The sequence below is a fragment of the Labeo rohita genome, unplaced genomic scaffold, assembly GCF_022985175.1.
Source record: "Labeo rohita strain BAU-BD-2019 unplaced genomic scaffold, IGBB_LRoh.1.0 scaffold_133, whole genome shotgun sequence".
Taxonomy (NCBI): Eukaryota; Metazoa; Chordata; class Actinopteri; order Cypriniformes; family Cyprinidae; genus Labeo; species Labeo rohita.
In genome coordinates, this window is record NW_026127483.1 from 7,328 (window position 1) to 28,087 (window position 20,760).

General features: G+C 33.3%; 2 protein-coding genes across 6 annotated transcripts in view; one reads left to right on the plus strand and one right to left on the minus strand.

The window, feature by feature from the left end:
• The first annotated feature begins 1,715 nt into the window (after positions 1-1,715).
• On the plus strand, positions 1,716-16,334 carry LOC127158082 (contactin-5). Its single transcript, XM_051101237.1, has 10 exons — positions 1,716-1,748; positions 13,137-13,205; positions 13,303-13,650; positions 13,749-13,997; positions 14,391-14,444; positions 14,595-14,670; positions 14,888-14,930; positions 15,090-15,170; positions 15,300-15,359; positions 15,534-16,334. Exons 1-10 carry the CDS (start codon positions 1,730-1,732, stop codon positions 15,546-15,548), a joined length of 1,014 nt encoding a protein of 337 aa, XP_050957194.1. The 5' UTR covers positions 1,716-1,729; the 3' UTR covers positions 15,549-16,334.
• A 2,874-nt stretch (positions 16,335-19,208) lies between these two features.
• The window catches only part of LOC127158076 (NXPE family member 3-like), a 62,683-nt gene continuing 61,131 nt past the window's right edge, over positions 19,209-20,760 (minus strand). For 3 of the 5 annotated variants that reach the window (XM_051101222.1, XM_051101223.1, XM_051101221.1), the window contains exons 7-8: positions 20,159-20,502; positions 19,209-19,578 (exon numbers count right to left, since the gene is read on the minus strand). In XM_051101222.1, coding sequence (XP_050957179.1) covers positions 19,381-19,578; positions 20,159-20,502 — 542 coding nt within the window. In that variant the 3' untranslated portion in view covers positions 19,209-19,380. The remainder of the gene's footprint in view (positions 19,579-20,158; positions 20,503-20,760) is intronic. The other 2 variants (XM_051101220.1, XM_051101219.1) reach the window with 2 other exon arrangements.

Consider the following 20,760-nt stretch of genomic DNA (forward strand, 5'->3'; position numbering starts at 1 on the left):
ATGCATTTTGATCATTTGTAGTGCTGTCACTGGTAATGAATGTTGGTGAAACAGGTAAGAACATGATTTTATAATCATTTTTGTAGACTGATTATCATTAAATATCTCTGTGTAGTTACAATTACAATAACACTTTCACTGGAGTAAAAGTGGAACAATTAGCCCCAGTATATACATGTAACAGGAACTATTGTACTATATGTACTATTTGATCTATTTTTTTTTTTAAGTATTCCTTTAGCTAAAATAGTAGAGCACAGTGCTTGCAACAAAGGTCACGGGTTCAATTTCCATGGAATGCAGATAAAAATGCAATGTGAGTCACTTTGGATGAAAGCAAATGTCAAGTGCATACATGAAAATAGATAAAATGTTAAGTAAACACAGTTGTGGTTGACATTTACAATCTTTATTTGGTGATTAGATGTGGTTTTTAATACAATACTGTAAACTTGTTGTGAGGGCTATGTTGTTTTTTGGATGTTGGTGTGACATGTGGTTTATTCTGTAGCTTAAACCATAAAACTATCTTGGTCAGCAGCTGCAGATGGAGTTTGATTTGCACTGGCCAGAAAGAGGAAGTTAAAGGCTTCTGTGCTTAACTAGTTTACCCGCACAGAAACCAGTCATAAAAAAAAAAAAAAAAAAAAAAAAACCTCTTAACCTCAGTAAACACCAGCATCAAAAAAGACAGTAAATTAACTGTAATAGTTACAGTAGATGTTTACTAACAATTGTCCTTTAAAATATTACAGTGTTACATAAAAATAAATAGAGATAAACAGCAGTATTGCACCATCAGACTGAATCATGTGACAGAAAGATTCACATTTCAGATTCACAACTGTCTTCTGCTGACTTGCCAAGCATTAATAAACTGTCTAAACTGATAAACAACAGATTGGTGATTAAAATAATAATTTTAAATGAATACTAAAAACTGAGAAGAAAAATTTACCTCAGCCAAAAATTTACTTTTACTATGGTAAAATAAATATTCAGCGATATTATCAAAAGGCTTCTGAATTTTGGCACAATTTTTTCTCTGTATAGTGTTGCCATGGCAACTAGTAAATACTGTAAATTTGGTTACACTTGCATGTGTGGAAATATTTAAACCACGTGTGTTACAATTAACCCTGCATTAGTTTGTGCCCCACGCACCCCTACATTCACAGTTCAACAATATCAGCAAAATCTGCCTTTCTACAAACGTCAGAGCAACAGGTCTGTGACGTCAGCACTCGTCTGTCTGTTTCTCATTAGTCACATGATCACACAGCCAACAACACTCTGCTGTGAGTTTGGACACATCTTGTTTTCTCAGCTCACAGAGTTTAAACAAGATAACCAATGACAGAGAAGTGATGCAAGGCCAGAGTATTAATTCATGGGCATGTTTAAAGCATTTATTACTAAATTAGCCAAACTTTATCAAATGCAAAATAAGCATTTTTCCCCTTAATTTCCCAGGCACAGATAAATATACATATAAGACTGAAAACGTTCAGAGCTTCTCTACAGACTGTCTTAAAGTTTCTTAGTTGAAGTTTGACTTCTTGTTTTTAATCTGATGTTATCTCTGTGAAAACACTTCTTCTGTGTATGTAGAGGCACATCATCCTGCTGTTGACCTGCTAAAATGTAAGGCGTTGACTGCATAAAAAAAAAGAAAAAAAAAAAAGTCTTACTGGTTTCTTCCTGATCATTTGTAGTGCTGTCACTGGTCATGAGTGCTGGAGAAACGGGTAAGAACTTGATTTTATAATCATTCTGTAGACTGATTTATCATCAGATATTTTTTGATGTGCTCGACCGGGGCTAGTTGTCACATGTGGAAGTCCCCAGTAACTAGGTTAAAAATTTCAGAAGGGGTTTTGTATGTTGGCAGCAATCACCTATTTCATAGTTTAACCATCATATGTTGTGTAAGCTGCTTTATTTTATTTTATTTTATTTTATTGCATGTATGTGTGTGTACCTGGTATGTTACACAAGGATAGCAATACCAGTAAATTATGACCATGTGTTTATTTTTTTATTTTTTTTAAGAAAGTAAAAAAAGGAAGAAGAAAGTCTTCTGTGAGGGCTAGGTTTAGGTGTAGGGCGATAGAAAAAATGGTTTGTACAGTATAAAAACCATTATGCCTATGGAATGTCCCCATAAAACGTAAAAACACAACATATGTGTGTGTGTGTTGTGTGTGTGTTTGTGTTTTAGATGCTGGTGTCACCACTGGGTTTATTCTGTAGTTTAAGAAACAAGATGATCTTAGTCTATAGCTGTTAGTGTGGATGTATTTTGATTTGTACTGGCTAGAAAGACATCTAAATGGTCAATAAATAAATAAATAAATTACCACACCCTAGATAAAATTGTGTTAATTTAAATATTTTTAAATGATCTTCCAGCTCAGTGAATAAATACAGTTGTGGTTAAAACTTCTGAAATTTTTTTCTGGTGATTAGATGTGGGTTTTTAATATGTCATAAATAAAGTTCAGTAAAGCTTTATGGAGTTCAATTTGCACTGGCTACACTGTAAAAAAAAAAAAAAAAAACTTGTAAAAAAGGGTAAAAAGACTGGCAGCAGGGATTCCAGAGATATTCCGTTAAATTACAGAAAATGGCTGCCATGAGTTTGAAGCTCAAAAGTGCATCCATCCTTCATAAACGTACTCTACATAGTTCCAGGGGGTTAACAAAGGCCTTCTAAAGCGAAGCATATTTTACACTTTTTAAAGTAAAAAAAAAAAAAAAAAAAAAAAAAAAAAAAAACTTGCTCCCGGCAAAATGCTACGAAATGACATGCTAAGCTACAATCCTACATCATGCAAGTTATGTTTAAGTTGACTCTGTATGGCTGTTTGACCTGAACATTAGTTATTTTACTTTATAAGGTGTAAAATATGCTTCGCTTCAGAAGGCCTTTATTAATCCACCGGAGCCATGTTGAGTATGTTTATGATGGATGGATGCACTTTGAGCTTCAAACTCATAGCAGACATTCACTGCCAATTTAAAGCCTAAAAGAGCCAGGATGTTTATTGATATAACTCCGATTGTGTTTGTCTGAAAGAAGAAAGTCATGTACACATACAATGGATTGAGGGTGAGGAAATCATAGGCTCATTTTGATTTTTAGGTGGACTATCCCTCTAATTGGTCATGCATTCATGAAAAACAAAAAAATGAATTTTTTTGCCATTTCTTGAAAATGGGCAGAGTTAGGCAGTTTATTACAACAGCGACAAACAGTCAAAGTAAAGGTTTGTGAAAGTGAATTTGTACCTCTTTGGGATGTGATGTGAATGGCTACTGGCAACCAGTGCAAAGTGATGATTTGTGTGATGTGCACTCTCTTCAACTCATTAATGACTGCACTCGGTTCCATATGCTGGATTCATTGCATAGGCTTGGTAGGACATGTTGGAAGGTCTGCTAAGAGAGCAGTACAGTAGTCCTGTCTAGAGAGAATAAGAGCTTGGACAAGGAGTTCTGTTGCATGCCCCATAAGGGCAAATCTGCAGGATCGGGCCACTGCGATGTGGTCAATGAAGTTCATATGTGTCCACTGTAACACCAAGGCTGGTCTGGCTGAAAACATGAGCAGTTCTGTCTTGGCAAGGTTGAGTTGATGGTCATTCAACATTCAGCAAAGCATTTCTGTTCAGGAGGCAGAGATGCGAGTAGCAACCATCAGAAAATCCAGCTGGAATGAAAGGGAGAGATGTGTGTCACTACAATAGCAGTAATTTGAAATGTCATGTTTCTGAATGACAGACCTGAATTATTTTTAACTCTAGGCCCAAATGACATGTTTTAATGGTCCTAGTTAACCCAAAAATTAATGTAAACATTCAAAAATGTTCAATATTAATAACGATACCTTGATTTTGATACTGGTTCCTGAATTTTAAAGCCCTTGAAGCCTCACCACAGCCAATGACCAGCACTTGATTTGGCAAATGTGCCAAATGCAGAATGCTTTGGCACATAAAGCATTCTGACATTTAATACTTTAAACAAGACATTTTTTGATACTCAATAGTTCTGAGTAAATACCAAATTGTGGTTAAAAAAAAAAAAAGAGTGCCTAAAAAGTATCAAAAAACGATACCCAGCCCTACCCATAGTTGAAAATTGTCTTGTTTTACTCACCCCCATGCATTCCAAGATGTCTTCTGCAAAGCTCTTTTGGACTCCAAGATCTGTTGAGGCATAAAATGCATCTAAGTGGGTATACCAACATTCTGATTATTCAAAAATGTAATGTATAAAGCATAAAGGTAACACATACGGATCCAGATAATGAAACAAAGCACTAGGGTTTAACTAAACTTTTGCTTCTGCATAAAATGACAATGATTGTCAAACAATAAAATTCACAGACATCTTTTCATACAGCCGTTTTACACTGATTTTAATTACACTAATGGTTAATTTATTCACCCCTTACGACATAGAAACTGAAAATTACGCACAAAGAACCATTTAAAAAAGAAAGAAACAAACAGCTGCACTAAAAGAAAATACAGAATTTGTTGTATTATTGTATGCCATGAAAAAAAATGTTTATGCTGATTACAGATTTAATAATAATAATAATAACCAAAGTTCCACACCTGAATTGCCATATCTGCTGTAGATCTCCACAGTCTTTCCACACGACCTGAAACAAATAATAATAATAATAATTTAATACTTTGTATTTCATTCATACATTACAGCCCATACTCCACTGAGACAATGATCTGGAAGCTGAGCAGGAAAGGTTAACAGTGATGTTTTGGTCCACCATGTGACTGTAGCTCAATTTATAGAAAGTAAATTTATATTACTTACTTTGACTTCGCTGCATCATATATGCACCTACAGTAGCAGTGTAACTGTCAAGGATGGATGAGGTTTTCAACGATCCCATATGTAATGACAGTTTACTCAGCCTCAGGCCTCAAGATGTGCGTTTCATTCCTAATCAGAGCACAAAGATTATAACAATTATTATTTCTTATAACACTAAAATATCCACTTACACGTGCATAATATAGATGTAACGTTAGGCAAGCAAATGCGCCCAGAATGTGAATGCAAAGCTTTTTAATTGCAAGTTAGATTGAGCGTTTTCCCATAGAAAACCATTGCAAAACGCTTAACACATTAGTGACAATGGAGGACCAAATTCTGGGTACTTTTAAAAAAATATATATGTACAGGAGAATATGAAAGGGGGAAAGCGCCTACCTTGCGATTTAACGTTATCACGCTGCGTTCATATTCATAATCAATAAAGTGAACAGCCTACTGAATTCGCTCTAAAAACGTTTTTGATATAACTTAGGTAACGTTAGTCGCGTCCAGCATTTCAAAATGTCCCGCATTTAACCGCGGTCAAGTGAGCCGCCATCTGGATTTTCTGCACGTCTATTAGTGGAATTACGGTACGGAGACATGAAGCGGGCAAAAACGCTGATGAACATCTATATTTCAGCAGTTAAAATTTAAATAAAAATAAAAAACAGGGAAAAAAGTACTTACAGAATGTACATATATATTGTTCATTATAGAAGATACAATTATATTACTTTCGAGTACATTATACTGTGAAGTTTTCTGAAAAAATAAAGTTTGTTAAAATACATTCTAACACTGAATGTTTGCTCCTTTTTTTCTACATGCATTATTAAAATTTATTCAGAGTTACCATGAACATTTCAATAAATTCTTTTTCTGAACAACCATGTCTCTATCTGTGTTCACAATGTTTTAGTGTAGAATTTGTACAGAAAATGAATGGCAGTCTGTCACAATGCATTATATAGCATATATATATATATATATTGTTATATTCTCTTATATATCCTTTAAAGATGTCGATGCCGATTGCCTTGTGGGCAACACGCCGACATACAGTGCCGATGCGCTCCGGGCGTCTTGGGTTCAAATCCTGACTCGGGGCCTTTCCTGATCCCACCCCCATGTCGCTTCTTGTCATTTCTGATGTGTCCTTTCATAATAATAACAACGATAAAAGGCAAAATGTCTTTTATCATTTATCAAAAAAAAGTCTTTAGAGTTAACAGGAAAATTGTAGAATTTGACAGAAAATGAAAAGCAAATCTTGGTAACACTTTGCAATGTGTGTACAAAAATGTGCATTAATTCATGCTTAATTAATGCACAGACAATCACAAGTTAATGTATAATTCATGATGAACTAAAGCATTTATTAATGATTCCTTCATCAGCAACAAATGAACATTCTGTATGATTCATAGATTAGGTAATCATTCAATTGTTATTAGTCAATTCAATTCAAATTTAAATTTATGTGTACAGCCCTTTTTTCCAGATACATATCGTTGCAAAGCAGCTTTACACCAAATTGAATTTTTTACAATATATGTAAAATATAAGTTAAATGTGTCAATGTATTAATTTCCTTTATCGCTTATTTTAACTAAAGATGTAAATTTATTTGTTAATTACCACAGTGTTCAAAGCTATGTACTTCAACTTCCAGTTGTCTGCTTTAAACACTCATTAGCTAGTGATTTGCAAATGTATCATTATATTATTACCACAATGACATATTACTTAACAATTAGTTAATAGTTCTGTGCCTCAACAAGTAAAGTCATAACATAATATCTTTGCAAATCATTAGTGGTAATGATGACATTAATTTACACTATTAGTTAAAATAAGTGATAAGGGAATTAATACATTATGACACATTTAACTAATAACAATTTATTGATTACTTAATCTATGAATCATATTATTTGTTGGACTCACTTAAAATAAGACTGTCAAGTGGTTCCACGCAACATTGAGTAATTTGTACAAGTAACAATTTAGTTGTTTGAACAAAAAAAAAAAAAATCATGTAAAAAAAGAATCATGTATCCACAGACCTTGTCTGGTCATATTAATTTCAGATAGGAATAAATTAGGCTGCAAGTAATAGGTTACAGTGCATTCAATGAATTGTACTGTTGTTTAACAACATGCATTTTCAAGCTGAAAAAAAAAAAAAAAAAAAAAAAAAAAAAAAAAAAGCCTGATTAAAATGTTCTTGGTTATTTATTATTGATGGTGTAATCCCCATCATCCAGTAGCTGATTCACTGATCTTTTCAGTGATTTGTCTATTAGTTTCATGAGATTTTAAGGTTTAGTGCATAAAATGCACATCCGTACAGCTATTATAAAAATCATGAAATCGGTGAATCAGGCTACTAGAAAATGGTTACACCACCAATAATAATTAACCAAGAACACTTAACCAGATTTCCTTTCTTGGCTTTTTTTGTTGTAACAAATGTGTTTTATACACACACACACGTAACACAGCCAACAACAACAACAACAACAACAACAAAAAAAAAAAAAATAATAATAAAATAAAATGAAAAAAAAAATAAAGGTCAAGAGCCCAACTAAAGTAAACCCTGATCGCCATGACGGTAAGGTCAAATAAAACAGTTCTTTGAGGAGTTGTTTAATCAGATGTAACCCTTGGCTATAGGATATTGAAATAAAACCCGACTACGCCACCTAGGTCATTACCCAGGAACACATAAAGAAACACTTGTTGATTAGCACAAAAGTTACAACGATATGAAGGACCCTGCTGGTTCGTTTTTGATTCAAGACAGAGACGTGACTTACAAAAAGATACACATTTATTAATTCACACCATGGTATACTCAATATTATAAAAAAAAAAAAAAAAAAAAAAAAAAAAAAAAAAAAAAAAAAAAAAAACCCACACACCTTAAAATGGTCTCATCACAATTACCAATTAAATACCCACAGTCACAAAGAGACCGCAATAACGAACACCAGAATATAGGGGACACTCCACAAATCAGTGTATAAAGATGATTAAAGAAGTGACAAATCAAACCAATACAAATCAATACAAACTCCCCTTCAATTCAGCGTCAATATTACAGCTCATCCGTTCACCTGTGGATATACACACACAGACCAAGATACTTTCAGGGGAAACAAACTAAACATCACATAAGAGATAACTTCACAAAACAGCGTAATGATCAACTGAATTGAATTGAATACCTATAAATGTTAGATCAGGATCAAAATGGTGACAGCAACGCCGTCAGCTGCGCACAAAAGTAGTGACATCGTAACATTCAATGAAATGCCCACGATGAATAAACACAGCCAAGGACAGCGGTAGATGAGACAAATTTAAAGAGCAGCCACAAATACGGGATATGAAACAACAGCTAGCACATTCAGGCCGCACCTAAAATGCAAATATAGGACAAATGAAAGATTAAAAAAAACAAAAACCGAACCCTTCTTTAAAACCCACAGACAAACTTCTTACCTCCTAGGTGGATTTCATAGGCTAGAGCAGACTTTGCAAACGGCACTCGTCACTACACACACACATACACACACATACACACACACACACACACACACACACACACACACACACACACACACACACACACACACACACACACACACACACACACACACACACACACACACACACACACACACACACACACACACTTTCCTAATGATAAAGGCATTCTTTAGACTATCACTTAAAACTAACGAAAAAGACTAAAGGCAGACAACTCACCCGGAGAAGGCAAACAAGAAATTAAAGAAAACGGTCTCCGACCACGGGGCTTAACATGCACTCAAGAAGTCGCACACAATACTCACACGGACACCTTTTAAGATGCTGAATATCCACGCGCTCCCAGTAATGAGCTGCACAGCTGTACGCAATAAAACTACGTGCCGACGCCAGTAGGTGTGTCCTGCCCTTAGTGCGTCACCACAAGATTCTAAAAATAAAACCCGTTACACAGAGATTTAATGTCTTCATTTATTTAAGTTCATTTTATCTTTGGCTTCTTGCGTTTCTCTTTAAAGAAAAAAGGAAATCTTTAAATCTTTAAAGGAATTCCTTCTGTGATTCTGCTTGTAAACAGCAGGTGTTCATCATTATTGGTCAATCATGACATAATGATCTCCTTAACTCCAACACTGTGTCAATGCTACTTGAACACTCTGTAGTGTGGAAACACATGAACACTGAGCAGGGTTTGTTTAACACTGGGAAATATTACATCAACTTTGTTTCATTCACGTAAGACTGATGCATTTGAATCACATTAAGTTTAATTGATTTGTTTATAATGAAACTATGTAATCTAAATGCATGGAGTTTGTGTTTTTTTTTTTTTTTTTTGTTTTCAGCTTGAAAATGCATGTTGTTAAACAACAGTACAATTCATTGAATGCACTGTAACCTATTACTTACAGCCTAATTTATTCCTGTCTGAAATTAATATGACCCGACTAAGGTCTGTGGATACATAATTCTCAGAATCTTTGCTTTTACTGGATGTATTGCTAAGTGATGTTAAATTTGCAATCTGCATGTGTTGGTGTAATGAAAATTACTGAACAGCTTTACTGATTTCATGCCTTTTAGGACTTTGTGAATGCTGAAAGAAACCTGACTAATACAGTCATTGGAATTTGCATCATCATGATTTGGATTTACTTGAAGAAATTACGTCAGCTTTACTTGATTTTCTTTTTGTTCAAACAACTAAATTGTTACTTGTACAAATTACTCAATGTTGCGTGGAACCACTTGACAGTCTTATTTTAAGTGAGTCCAACAAATCATATGATTCATAGATTAAGTAATCAATAAATTGTTATTAGTTAAATGTGTCATAATGTATTAATTCCCTTATCACTTATTTTAACTAATAGTGTAAATTAATGTCATCATTACCACTAATGATTTGCAAAGATATTATTATGTTATGACCAGTGTTGGGAAGGTTACTTTGGAAATGTAATAGGTTACAGATTACAAGTTACTTGATTTAAAATGTAATAAGTAGTGTAACTTTTCAATTACTTTATTAAAGTAATGTAACTTATTACTTTTAATTACTTTTTGATTACTTTTCTAAATTACTAATATTTTCAACTGTTTATCATTTTGAAACATTTAAACCAGACAGAGTGAACCTTACAACAGCACTCAACACTGATTACTGTCAGACTTTCAAAATCCTTTATCACTTGAATTAAGATTATAATAAGTAAGGGATAATATACATCTTTATTTTGCGATAACAACTGGCTGAATGTACTTTATCTCACTTATTACACAGCTGCTTGGTAGATTATTTAGAACTTATTAGACACAAAACACTGATCTGAGTTGAAATATTTGAATGCAAATCTTTCATGAAGAAATCAGTTGCTTGCAAACAGCAAGTTCAAACTAGACATTTTAGGGATACAGTGCAGTCATACTAGTTTTCTTACACAACATTTGACCACATAAATAATTAAGTAGTAGTACTAGTTTGTTAGTTATCTTATAATCCATTACAATGTACAATAAATAAATAAATAAATAAATAAATAAATTGCAACAGCTGCGTTTGTATAAAACAATAGAGCAAGTCCACGATACCAGGATGACAGAATTAAGAAATTGTCTACATAATATTGAATTAAGCTTTAATATTTTATTAGCTAACCAAACTCAAAGCTAAAATTTATGCATAAACCCAAATAGGAAATAAAACAGTTACTGAATAAGCATGTGTCCTATTGTGTGTCCTAAACTCCTGAAACATTGGTGTCTCATTTTAGAGCAATCAATGTAATTTATAAAAGAAGTCAATTAAATCTGTAAGTGGCGGTGGGTGCGTGAAAAAATTTAGACGTAATCTCCTTTGTAATCACTGGCATTTTTCAAAAGTAACTGTAATTTAATTACATATTTTTTCTCAGTAACTGTAACTAATTACAATTACATTTATTTTGTAATTAAATTACGTAATTCCGTTACATGTAACTAGTTACTCCCCAACACTGGTTATGACTTTACTTGTTGAGGCACAGAACTATTAACTAATTGTTAAGTAATATGTCATTGTGGTTATGGATTTACAATTAGTTAGTTAGTCATGTGCCTCAACAAGTAAAGTCACAATATAATGATATATTTGCGAATCACTAGCTAATGAGTGTTTAAAGCAGACAACTGGAAGTTGAAGTACATAGCTTTGAACACTGTGGTAATTAACAAATGAATTTACATCATTAGTTAATAAAATAAGTGATAAAGGAAATTAACACATTGTGACACATTTAACTAATAACAATTGAATGATTACTTAATCTATGAATCATACAGAATGTTCATTTGTTGCTGATAAAGGAATCATTAATAAATGCTTTAGTTCATCATGAATTATACATTAACTCGTGATTATCTGTGCATTAATTAAGCATGAATTAATGCACATTTTTGTACACACATTGTAAAGTGTTACCAAGATTTGCTTTTCATTTTCTGTCAAATTCTACAATTTTCCTATTAAGTCTAAAGACTTTTTTTTTTTTGATAAATGATAAAAGACATTTTGCCTTTTATCGTTGTTATTATTATGAAAGGACACATCTGAAATGACAAGAAGCGACATGGGGGTGGGATCAGGAAAGGCCCAGAGTCAGGATTTGAACCCAAGACGCCCGGAGCACATCGGCACTGTATGTCGGCGTGTTGCCCACAAGGTAATCGGCATCGACATCTTTAAAGGATATATAAGAGAATATAACAATATATATATATATATATATATGCTATATAATGCATTGTGACAGACTGCCATTCATTTTCTGTACAAATTCTACACTAAAACATTGTGAACACAGATAGAGACATGGTTGTTCAGAAAAAGAATTTATTGAAATGTTCATGGTAACTCTGAATAAATTTTAATAATGCATGTAGAAAAAAAAGGAGCAAACATTCAGTGTTAGAATGTATTTTAACAAACTTTATTTTTTCAGAAAACTTCACAGTATAATGTACTCGAAAGTAATATAATTGTATCTTCTATAATGAATATATATATATATATATATATTCAGCGGTTAAAACATCTATATTTCAGCGGTTAAAATTTAAATGTGCTAAAAAAACAGGGGAAAAGTACTTACAAAACGTATATACACGTTTTGTAAGTACTTTCCCCCTGTTTTTTTTTAGCACATTTAAATTTTAACCGCTGAAATATAGATGTTCGTCAGCGTTTTTGGGCGCTTCGTGTCTCCGTACCGTAATTCTACTAATAGACGTGCAGCGAATCCAGATGGCGGCTCACTTGACCACGGTAAATGCGCAGCTACACTATAAAACTATCTTTTAAATGTTGTATGAAAGACTTAGCTCAGTGGTTGTCATGATGTCTGCTGTAGTATTGTCCGAATTTGTTGTAGTTGGTGAAACAGACTCACTGAAGAAAGAGCGCGTTATTTTCTCACACATTTCCGAATGAATGGACTGAAATAAATTCAAATCATTCCCGCGCGCCGTTACATCCTTGTTGTCCAATACAGAAACAACTCAGCCAATCGTCGTGGCCAGAGCTAAACTAGCGGCAAATTTGAATCTGCATTCATGAGCAGATTGTGCGTACACTCACTTTTTAAAACTACCATGACAGAAAACAACACCAAATTTGATTAAAATGAGCATATATTTGCAAGACAAGGTTAAAAGAGTAGTAAAAGTATTTTAAAACAATTAACAGTACATGTAGGTTACTGTATGTACAAATACTATTATTTGACCTTAAAACCTCACATTAACCTTCACATAATTAAGGTCTTATGATGGTAATAAAAACACTTTGACTAAATGATATGTGGTTCAATTTTTTCTTATTTTTACAGGAATAATCTGTAATTATTACATGACATTTTATGTTAAATTACACATTACTCTGTGAAAATATGGAAAATTTCCTTTTAAAAAACAGAAAATGTATGTAATATCAAAATACAAGGAATTATCTGTAAATTTAATGGTGGAACTTTAAAATGCAGAAAATATCTGTAAAACAACAGGTATTTCATCGTATAATGTAAAAAAGGTAAAATACTGTAAGTAAAATGACTTATTTTTAACAGTGTACAAACGACCTCAATAAACACTGGCATCTAAACAGTCAACAATCTAATATCTACATGCTTACTAAAAAGGTACAGTGAGAGTTTAAAAGACTCTTCAAAGAACTAACACTACATTTGTTGTAGGTGTTGCTATGGTGATGTCAGTCAAAATGGCTCCTCCTCTTCCTCTGATCTTCCTGCTCATGATTCACAGTGAGTCACTACAACAATTTAGAAACACTATATATATATTTTTCTTTTTTTTCTTTAAGTGGATACCCATTTGTTCAGTATGAATTTTGTGTTTCAGGGGTTTCTAGTGCTGATTGGGGTGTGAGTTACAGTCATTCAAACATCTGTGCACTAATAAACTCATCAGTGATAATGAACTGCACTTATAAATACCCTACTGGATATCAGATCAATAAAGTGTTCTGGACCAAAAACCTTGTAAGAGTTGGTAAAGAGCATCCAGATCTGTCTGAGGATCCTGAATACAGTCAGAGGCTTCAGTATCTGGGAGATAAACAGCAGAACTGCACCATCAGACTGAATAATGTGACACAGAAAGATTCACACATGTACTATTTCAGATTCATCACTGATAAACCTGTTGGCAAATGGCTTGGTAAACCAGGAGTGAGTCTTACTGTCACAGGTGACTTTCATGAGGTTTCACTCTTCTTCTGTGCATTATGTTGAATAATAATGAGTGTGTGACAGCAGCACTAGATATAATGTGTGTGTTGTGTTCAGATCTTCAGGTGGAGTCTCCTGAGAGAGTGACAGAAGGAGGTAATGTCACTCTGACATGTAAAAGCAGCTGCACTCTGACTGACAGAGCAACATTCATCTGGTACAGAAACTCACAGCCATTAACTGAGAGAAGAGACAGAAACAATGAACTCCTGCTGCAGTCAGTCAGAAGAGAGGATGCAGGCAGATATAGCTGTGCTCTACATGGACACACTTACATCTCTCCTGCTGTTTATCTCAATGTCACAGGTGAGTACAGATTTATTCGTTTATTTGAGTTTGTTTGGAACTTTACATTGCATGAGCATCTCAGTGTCCATCAGTCCATCTGGTGAAATAGTGGAGGGAGATTCAGTGACTCTGATCTGCAGCAGTGATTCAAACCCACCTGCAGAAATCAGTTGGTTAAAAGGAGAAATGTTTGTAGGATCTGGAAGAATCTACAGCATCTCAAAGATCAGCTCTGATCACAGTGGAGAATACAAGTGCAGAAAACAACATGAAGAAAAATACTCTCATGCTGTGACCTTAAACATCATGTGTGCTTCTATGATGGTTCATTAACTGTGACATTAAATCTTCTAAGCATCTGTGATGTCAAATTTAATATGATTGTTAATGATTTGTATTTATTTATTTTAGATCCTCCCGGGAATGGCTCAGTGTCCATAACTGGATCTGGTGAAACAGTGGAAGGTGATTCAGTGACTCTGATCTGCAGCAGTGATTCAAACCCACCTGCTCTAAACTTCAGCTGGTTTAAGGAGAATCAATCCTCAGCTGGCTCTTTCTGAAGTTAAGCAAATGAATCTCTTCTGATGTTTTACTCTTCTGTGTCTATTGTAGAACGTCTGGTGATATTGTACATATCCATTGGAGTGGTTTGTGGAGTTGCAGTTATCATCACATTGTTGCTGATTTGGTAAGATGTGTGTAGTATTTGGTTGCAGGTATTCAACCTCATTTATAACCCTCAGTAAAAAGAAAAATCTAGGGTAATTTTCTACAAATATTGATTTTGTAGATTTTTTTTTTTTTATCATTTTATCCCATAGTAGAAATAGACCATAGTCCAATATTGTTCTAAAACAACATATTAATTATATACTGTTTTGGGTAACATATTCATTGTGTTTAAGGAGAAGCAGAATAAAGAAGAGAAAAAACACACTCGAAACTCAGGTGAGAAAAATGTGTTTAGTAATCAATAGTCTCATCAGTAAATGAACTATACTAAGAGACTAAAAGTCTAAAAGCAGTTGTGACTTTATATATTGAATTTGTAAGCATTAGTTATATATTTTGTCTCTACTTTTTGTCTCTATTTCTTAAATGTCAAAGATGAATCATTCCACACCTGATCATGACAAATGTACAGCATCTGATGTTGAATCGACTGAACCTTTGTATGGGAATGTAACAGTAAGTTGTTGTTATAGTCTGTTCATGTAAACACTAATGTAGTTATAAGTGACCTAATAGCTGTCATACACTGGTCAATTTATATTCAATTTACTCTCTATTCTTTTTTTTTTTTTCTTTAATGCAAAGATGAATAGTTCCAGACCTTGTGATATTGAGATGAGTGAACCTGTGTATGAGAATACAACAGTAAGTGTTTTCACTCATTGTCTTGAATATCAAATGTCTATTGACTAAGTACATTGTGCAGACAATATAATTTACTGGTCAAGATCAAGTAATCCAAGACATTTTACTGACCAGAAATTGGAAATCTGTTATTTATTAATGTATTAATTTACTTTCTTTCTTTCTTTCTTTCAGTGTGTTAGGCTGTAGTGTTTGGGACACGTGGCAAAACATTTTACAGCCTTTTTCTGTCTCTTTGTGGGTGGAGCTCTGAATGATTGACAGTAGTGTCTTGATTTACAGAAATTAATTTAACAATTAGTTTTATCCAGAGTGACTTACAAATGATTGTCAAAAGAGCCAAAAGTTTCTGTACACAATGCCAAGTTTAATGTGTTACTGAAGTGATATGAGAATTATTTTATTTAGGTGCTGATAAAATTATATTATGAATTGATACTACCATTCCACACGTAATTCTGCAAATTATGCAACATCTCAAACACAGCCACAGAATCTGTAAGGAACGCAGTGAAAAAAAAAAAAAAAACAAACAAACAAAAAGATCTAAATATTTTTAAACTTTTGTTTTGTTTTTTAACTTGACAAGAAAAGGCTATATTATTTGGGACACAAATCAGCGAGTGTCCCAAGTGACCAAAGTGACTTACAAATGATGACCTTTATAACTTCCTGAGGAAAAAAACAAAACACAAACACAATGCCAAATTTAAAATTTAAGTTAGAGTAATAGATCACTGAATTGCTAAAATGATGGAGGATAAGTTGAAGACCTGTGTGAAGTAATTTGTGAAAACAATCATGGAATATCACGAATTGAGAGAAATAGTGTTTTTCATTTACATTTTGTGTAATACAGTTTGTTTACTTCATGTATGTGTGTTAAGTTGTTTCAGCCTTTAGTCTCATTGTTCATGTTTTCAGGGCAGAAAATAAAGCTCTATAATGCAACAGTTTACTGTCTTATGTCATTCATTCAGTACTTCAGAATGAAAAAAAAAAAAAAAAAAAAAAAAAAAAAAAAAAAAAACAGCAATAGGTTTCAAGATTCTCTGTACAAACAAAACAGTTAATCTACTATTCTCTATACTGGTTGTTTCTATATGAAAACAGCATACATTTTATGTGTCTGTCCCAGTGAAGATGCAGTTCTTTGTGTGATCTTTGCACTACCTGCTTGTGACCATGTGTACAACATGCTCTGGTTAAAATGTCTCAATTGTAACGTAAAACAACGCCCTTTTACTTAGAATCAGTTCTGCACACAGCAATCCATTTTGTTGCATGTTCCTTTAAATGCTTATTAGGTAAGGTGATTTGCAAAGAGTTCATAAAAAAAAAAACACTTATACTTAGTTCTTCGGTAGGTAAAGTTGGATTACAAATGATTCACGTAAACATAGACGCATTTAGGTAGATTGGGATTGATGCATTCCTTTCAAAAACTGAAGTATCCTCTGTGTCTTTAGAGGTTCAGATGTCGGGAGTAAATGACGACTCCTATGAAAAACAAAGTCGAAACAATGGTGGTCAAAGTCGGACTGTTCACATCTCACTCAGGGCAGGTCTAAGGTAAGACATGTGTGTCAATCAACTATCGTGGGAGTGACCTTGGTCTGTGTGACATCACACAGCCAAAAAGCTAAGAATGAGCTGATTTGAAAAAGGGAATTTTATTTATAAAGATTACAAAAATGGGATGTTTGTGATTACACATATTTTGATGACAATATCTTGATCTAAACCTAAAGTAATTATGACAAACTATATATCATTTGAAAGGTTGCGGACTCTAGTTTTCATATTTGGTGACTGTTTTTCAAAAAAAATGACAGAGCAATAGATAAATAGCGATAGATTCTCTATTTGTGATATAGTGGCAAACGGACTCTTATTGTATTTGTATTATATACGTGTTTTGGAGATTGAACTCAAATCAAATATTAAAGTTACTGCCCAAACTATTTCTGAATAGGATGTCTACTTCATAAATATTTAGAAAATTATGAAAATATATAGTTCAGAACACTTAAAAAATAATTGGAATTCAATAGTCTCTCTATATCATCTAGTGGAAAAGTTTGGTACTACATCGACAAAATCTTACTTAAACATTAATTTTTGGAGATATCAACCTCAAATTTGGCAAAAAAACTTGTTCAGATGACTGGCTTTGATTTAATTGAAGATTTGGAGGTAAACATGTTTTGTAAAATGTATATTTTATATAAAATATAAAAAATATATATTTTTATATTTTACATTTTTATAAATTTAAACTTCTATAACTTTTAATAAATTTACTTTTATAACTTTTTTTTTTTGCTTCTACAATAATTTGTGATATTTCACCTTTAAAAAGATACCAATCTTAAGTTTGTGCTCCAAAGTATTCAAGATTTATAACAATTTTAGCTGGAAAAGTCATTTTTATGTCTATCAACAAAAAGTGGGAATTACAGTTATAAAAGGCTAAACAGTTTTGTTTTCACAAACTTTGAAATTGAAAAGTTGTTAAACTCATCAAGATGCTGGCACTCGAAGGTGCTTCATGACTAGAGTTAAGGAGCTCTGACATACAGCAAAGGAATTTGTTATTTTGCGTCTGTACAGTTGCTTTTGAATGGCTTCCTATGCGGGTCAAATTGACCCGTGAACATAACAAACGTATAAAAATTTCTGTATGTACATTTCACAACACTTTAGCGTGTTGAAACTTTGCATGCATGTTCATGACTTTAAATGAGGAAAAGTCACAAAACTTCAAGAAAAAAAAAACACAAGTTAACTGATATTTCCGACAGCTTGAAAATCAAAACGGGTCAAATTGACCCGGAACAGTACATGAGGGTTAAATAAAGCTGCAGTCTGTAAGTTTTGCCTCTTTATCGCCATCTCTGTTTGAAACCTGGAATGGCAGTTATTTGTAGAATTTTACGTGGTTTGTGTATCGGCATTGCGTGAATTAATCTAATGTTATAAATGTATGTGTGACTGTCAGTCACCGAACTGGTGTGACTACTGTACTCAGGAATCACAGATTTTCTGACTTGGAAGTATGACCCAAATAAGAATTTTTTTTTACCAGATATTGTTATCTGAACAGTAACATCTCTCCTACTTTTGTTCTAACCAACTGAGAGAATAAAAAGCATTACAATAAACCAAATAAATAATAAAATGAATCAAAATCAAATAAACCACTGCTGATTAAATCATCTCCTAGCTCATATCACATGAAACCATGCATAGTATTATTATTATTATGTTTATAGTTTTGAACACTGGCTGGTTAGGTACCTGCTCAAAAATTGATTTTGGATCATTTTTAATCAAAAAAAAAAAAAAAAAAAAAAATTACAGACTGCAGCTTAAAATAAAAGTAGATCTGTAATTTTAAACCTTCGAAAACTATAAAATCATAAAACGATAATTAGCTGGTAAAGTGGATTTACTTATTGTATAGTTCTAACTAATGTTCAGATCAGATGTTATAAATGTCAGTAAACCAGGAAGATTTTATTATTATTATTATTATTATTATTATTATTATTATTATTATTTATTTATTTTTTTTTTTTTACCTTTGGAAAATAGAGGACAAAGGTAAATGGATTTAGCTACTACATTTCTAATTAACATGTTTGAAACTGACCAGTACAGTTTCAAACATGCTGACTAGAAATGTAGAAGTTAAATCCATATGTACACTGAAACTTATTTTACATAACATAATTCTAAACATTTGATATGACATATATAATGTGTATGTAGGTCTATGTCATATAAATTTTCATTACAGCCTATTATAAGTTATTTAGAATATCAGTCCAAAAATGAAAAAAAAAAAAAAAAAAAAAAAAATCTGTAAGCTTTATACTGTATACTTTAATTTTTGTACTGACAGTGGTTAATAAAGTTAGATAATATTGTAGCATGGCAGAGAGTTAGACAGTTAGCCATCCCCCAACATGGTTAGTTTCCCATTTGCTGTATGGAACCAAATCAACTTGAATAGGCCTCAGCTAGGACAAACATATGAGAGCAACATGTCGACTTCATTAGCAATGATAACAGGTCCTGGGTGAATGTTTTCAAGTAGATAGTGACAGGAAGTCATTTGCCAGACATCTAAAAAGATGACTCCATCAATATCACTGAACATCTCCCTCATCACTGTGTTCAACTGCAACACGTGCCAATCACTTTGAAAAATACTCTGTAAAAACAAACAATAAACAAACAAAAAAAAAACATCATAATTAGAAAGAGCATTATTGCCAAGTGTATATACCTATAATATACCATGAAAATAAATGACAGTTATATACTGAGTATATATAAACAAAACAAAACAAACAAACAAAAAGTAACCCCAATTTGGTCCATTTTTTTTATGGAGTAACACTTTATTGGGGGCAGCTGTGGCCTAATGGTTAGAGAGTCTGACTTCTAACCCGAAGGATGTGGGTTTGAGTCCCTTGAGCAAGGCACCAAACCCCCAGCTGCTCCCTGGACACTGCAGCATTGGCTGTGTGTGTGTTCATGGTGTGTGCTCACTTGGATGTGTTAAATGCAGAGCACAAATTCAGAGTATGAGTCGCCACACGTCACATCCTATCCTATCCTATCCTATCCTATCCTATCCTATCCTTCCTTTCCTTTCCTAGTTTTACTTTACATTACTTTAAAAAATAAGTTTCCCCAACACTGTAGACTTTCATGTACAACAAATACCATAACAAGTACCATATTTTCTTGTTGAAAACAAAGTAAGATTGGAAAGTGAGCAAAGATACCTTTCGTCCTGCAGTGTTTCCAGACTTGATGATGATGGTGGTATCTGGAGCACGGCTCAGCAGTGCAATAACGGACTGGCGAATTTTGGCCACTTCAAACACGTAAAATGTTATTGGGTGAAAAACCAGTTGAGCACAATATGTGAAGACAATGACTGCATGAGGCCCACCGGCTATTTCATCAATATCATTGCTGATGTAATGCAGGTCAGTAATAGGCATAACTCTACCAAATCGCAAAGGAACACCATGTACCCTCCAGTGAATAATGATGTTATTTTCCAACTCCACAGCCATCAGGGGGCCTCCTCCAGGATGAGTGTGGAGGTCCAATCTTTTTATGCCTAATAAAGATTCATGAAACTAATATTATAATCGTAGCTTTAGAAAGTTATACAGCTTTGGAACACCAAGAGTGGAAGTAATGATGAGCAAATTCTCATTTCTGGGTGAACTGTACCTGCACTGATTTATATTCAGGTCTCAGTGTCATTGCATTAGATACAAAATATTAAAGTAGGGTCTGTGAACAAAATCTGCATGAGCTTTTTCTTAACCAACTTTACCTTTACAAACAATTTTTGTAACAACATTTTGCAAGT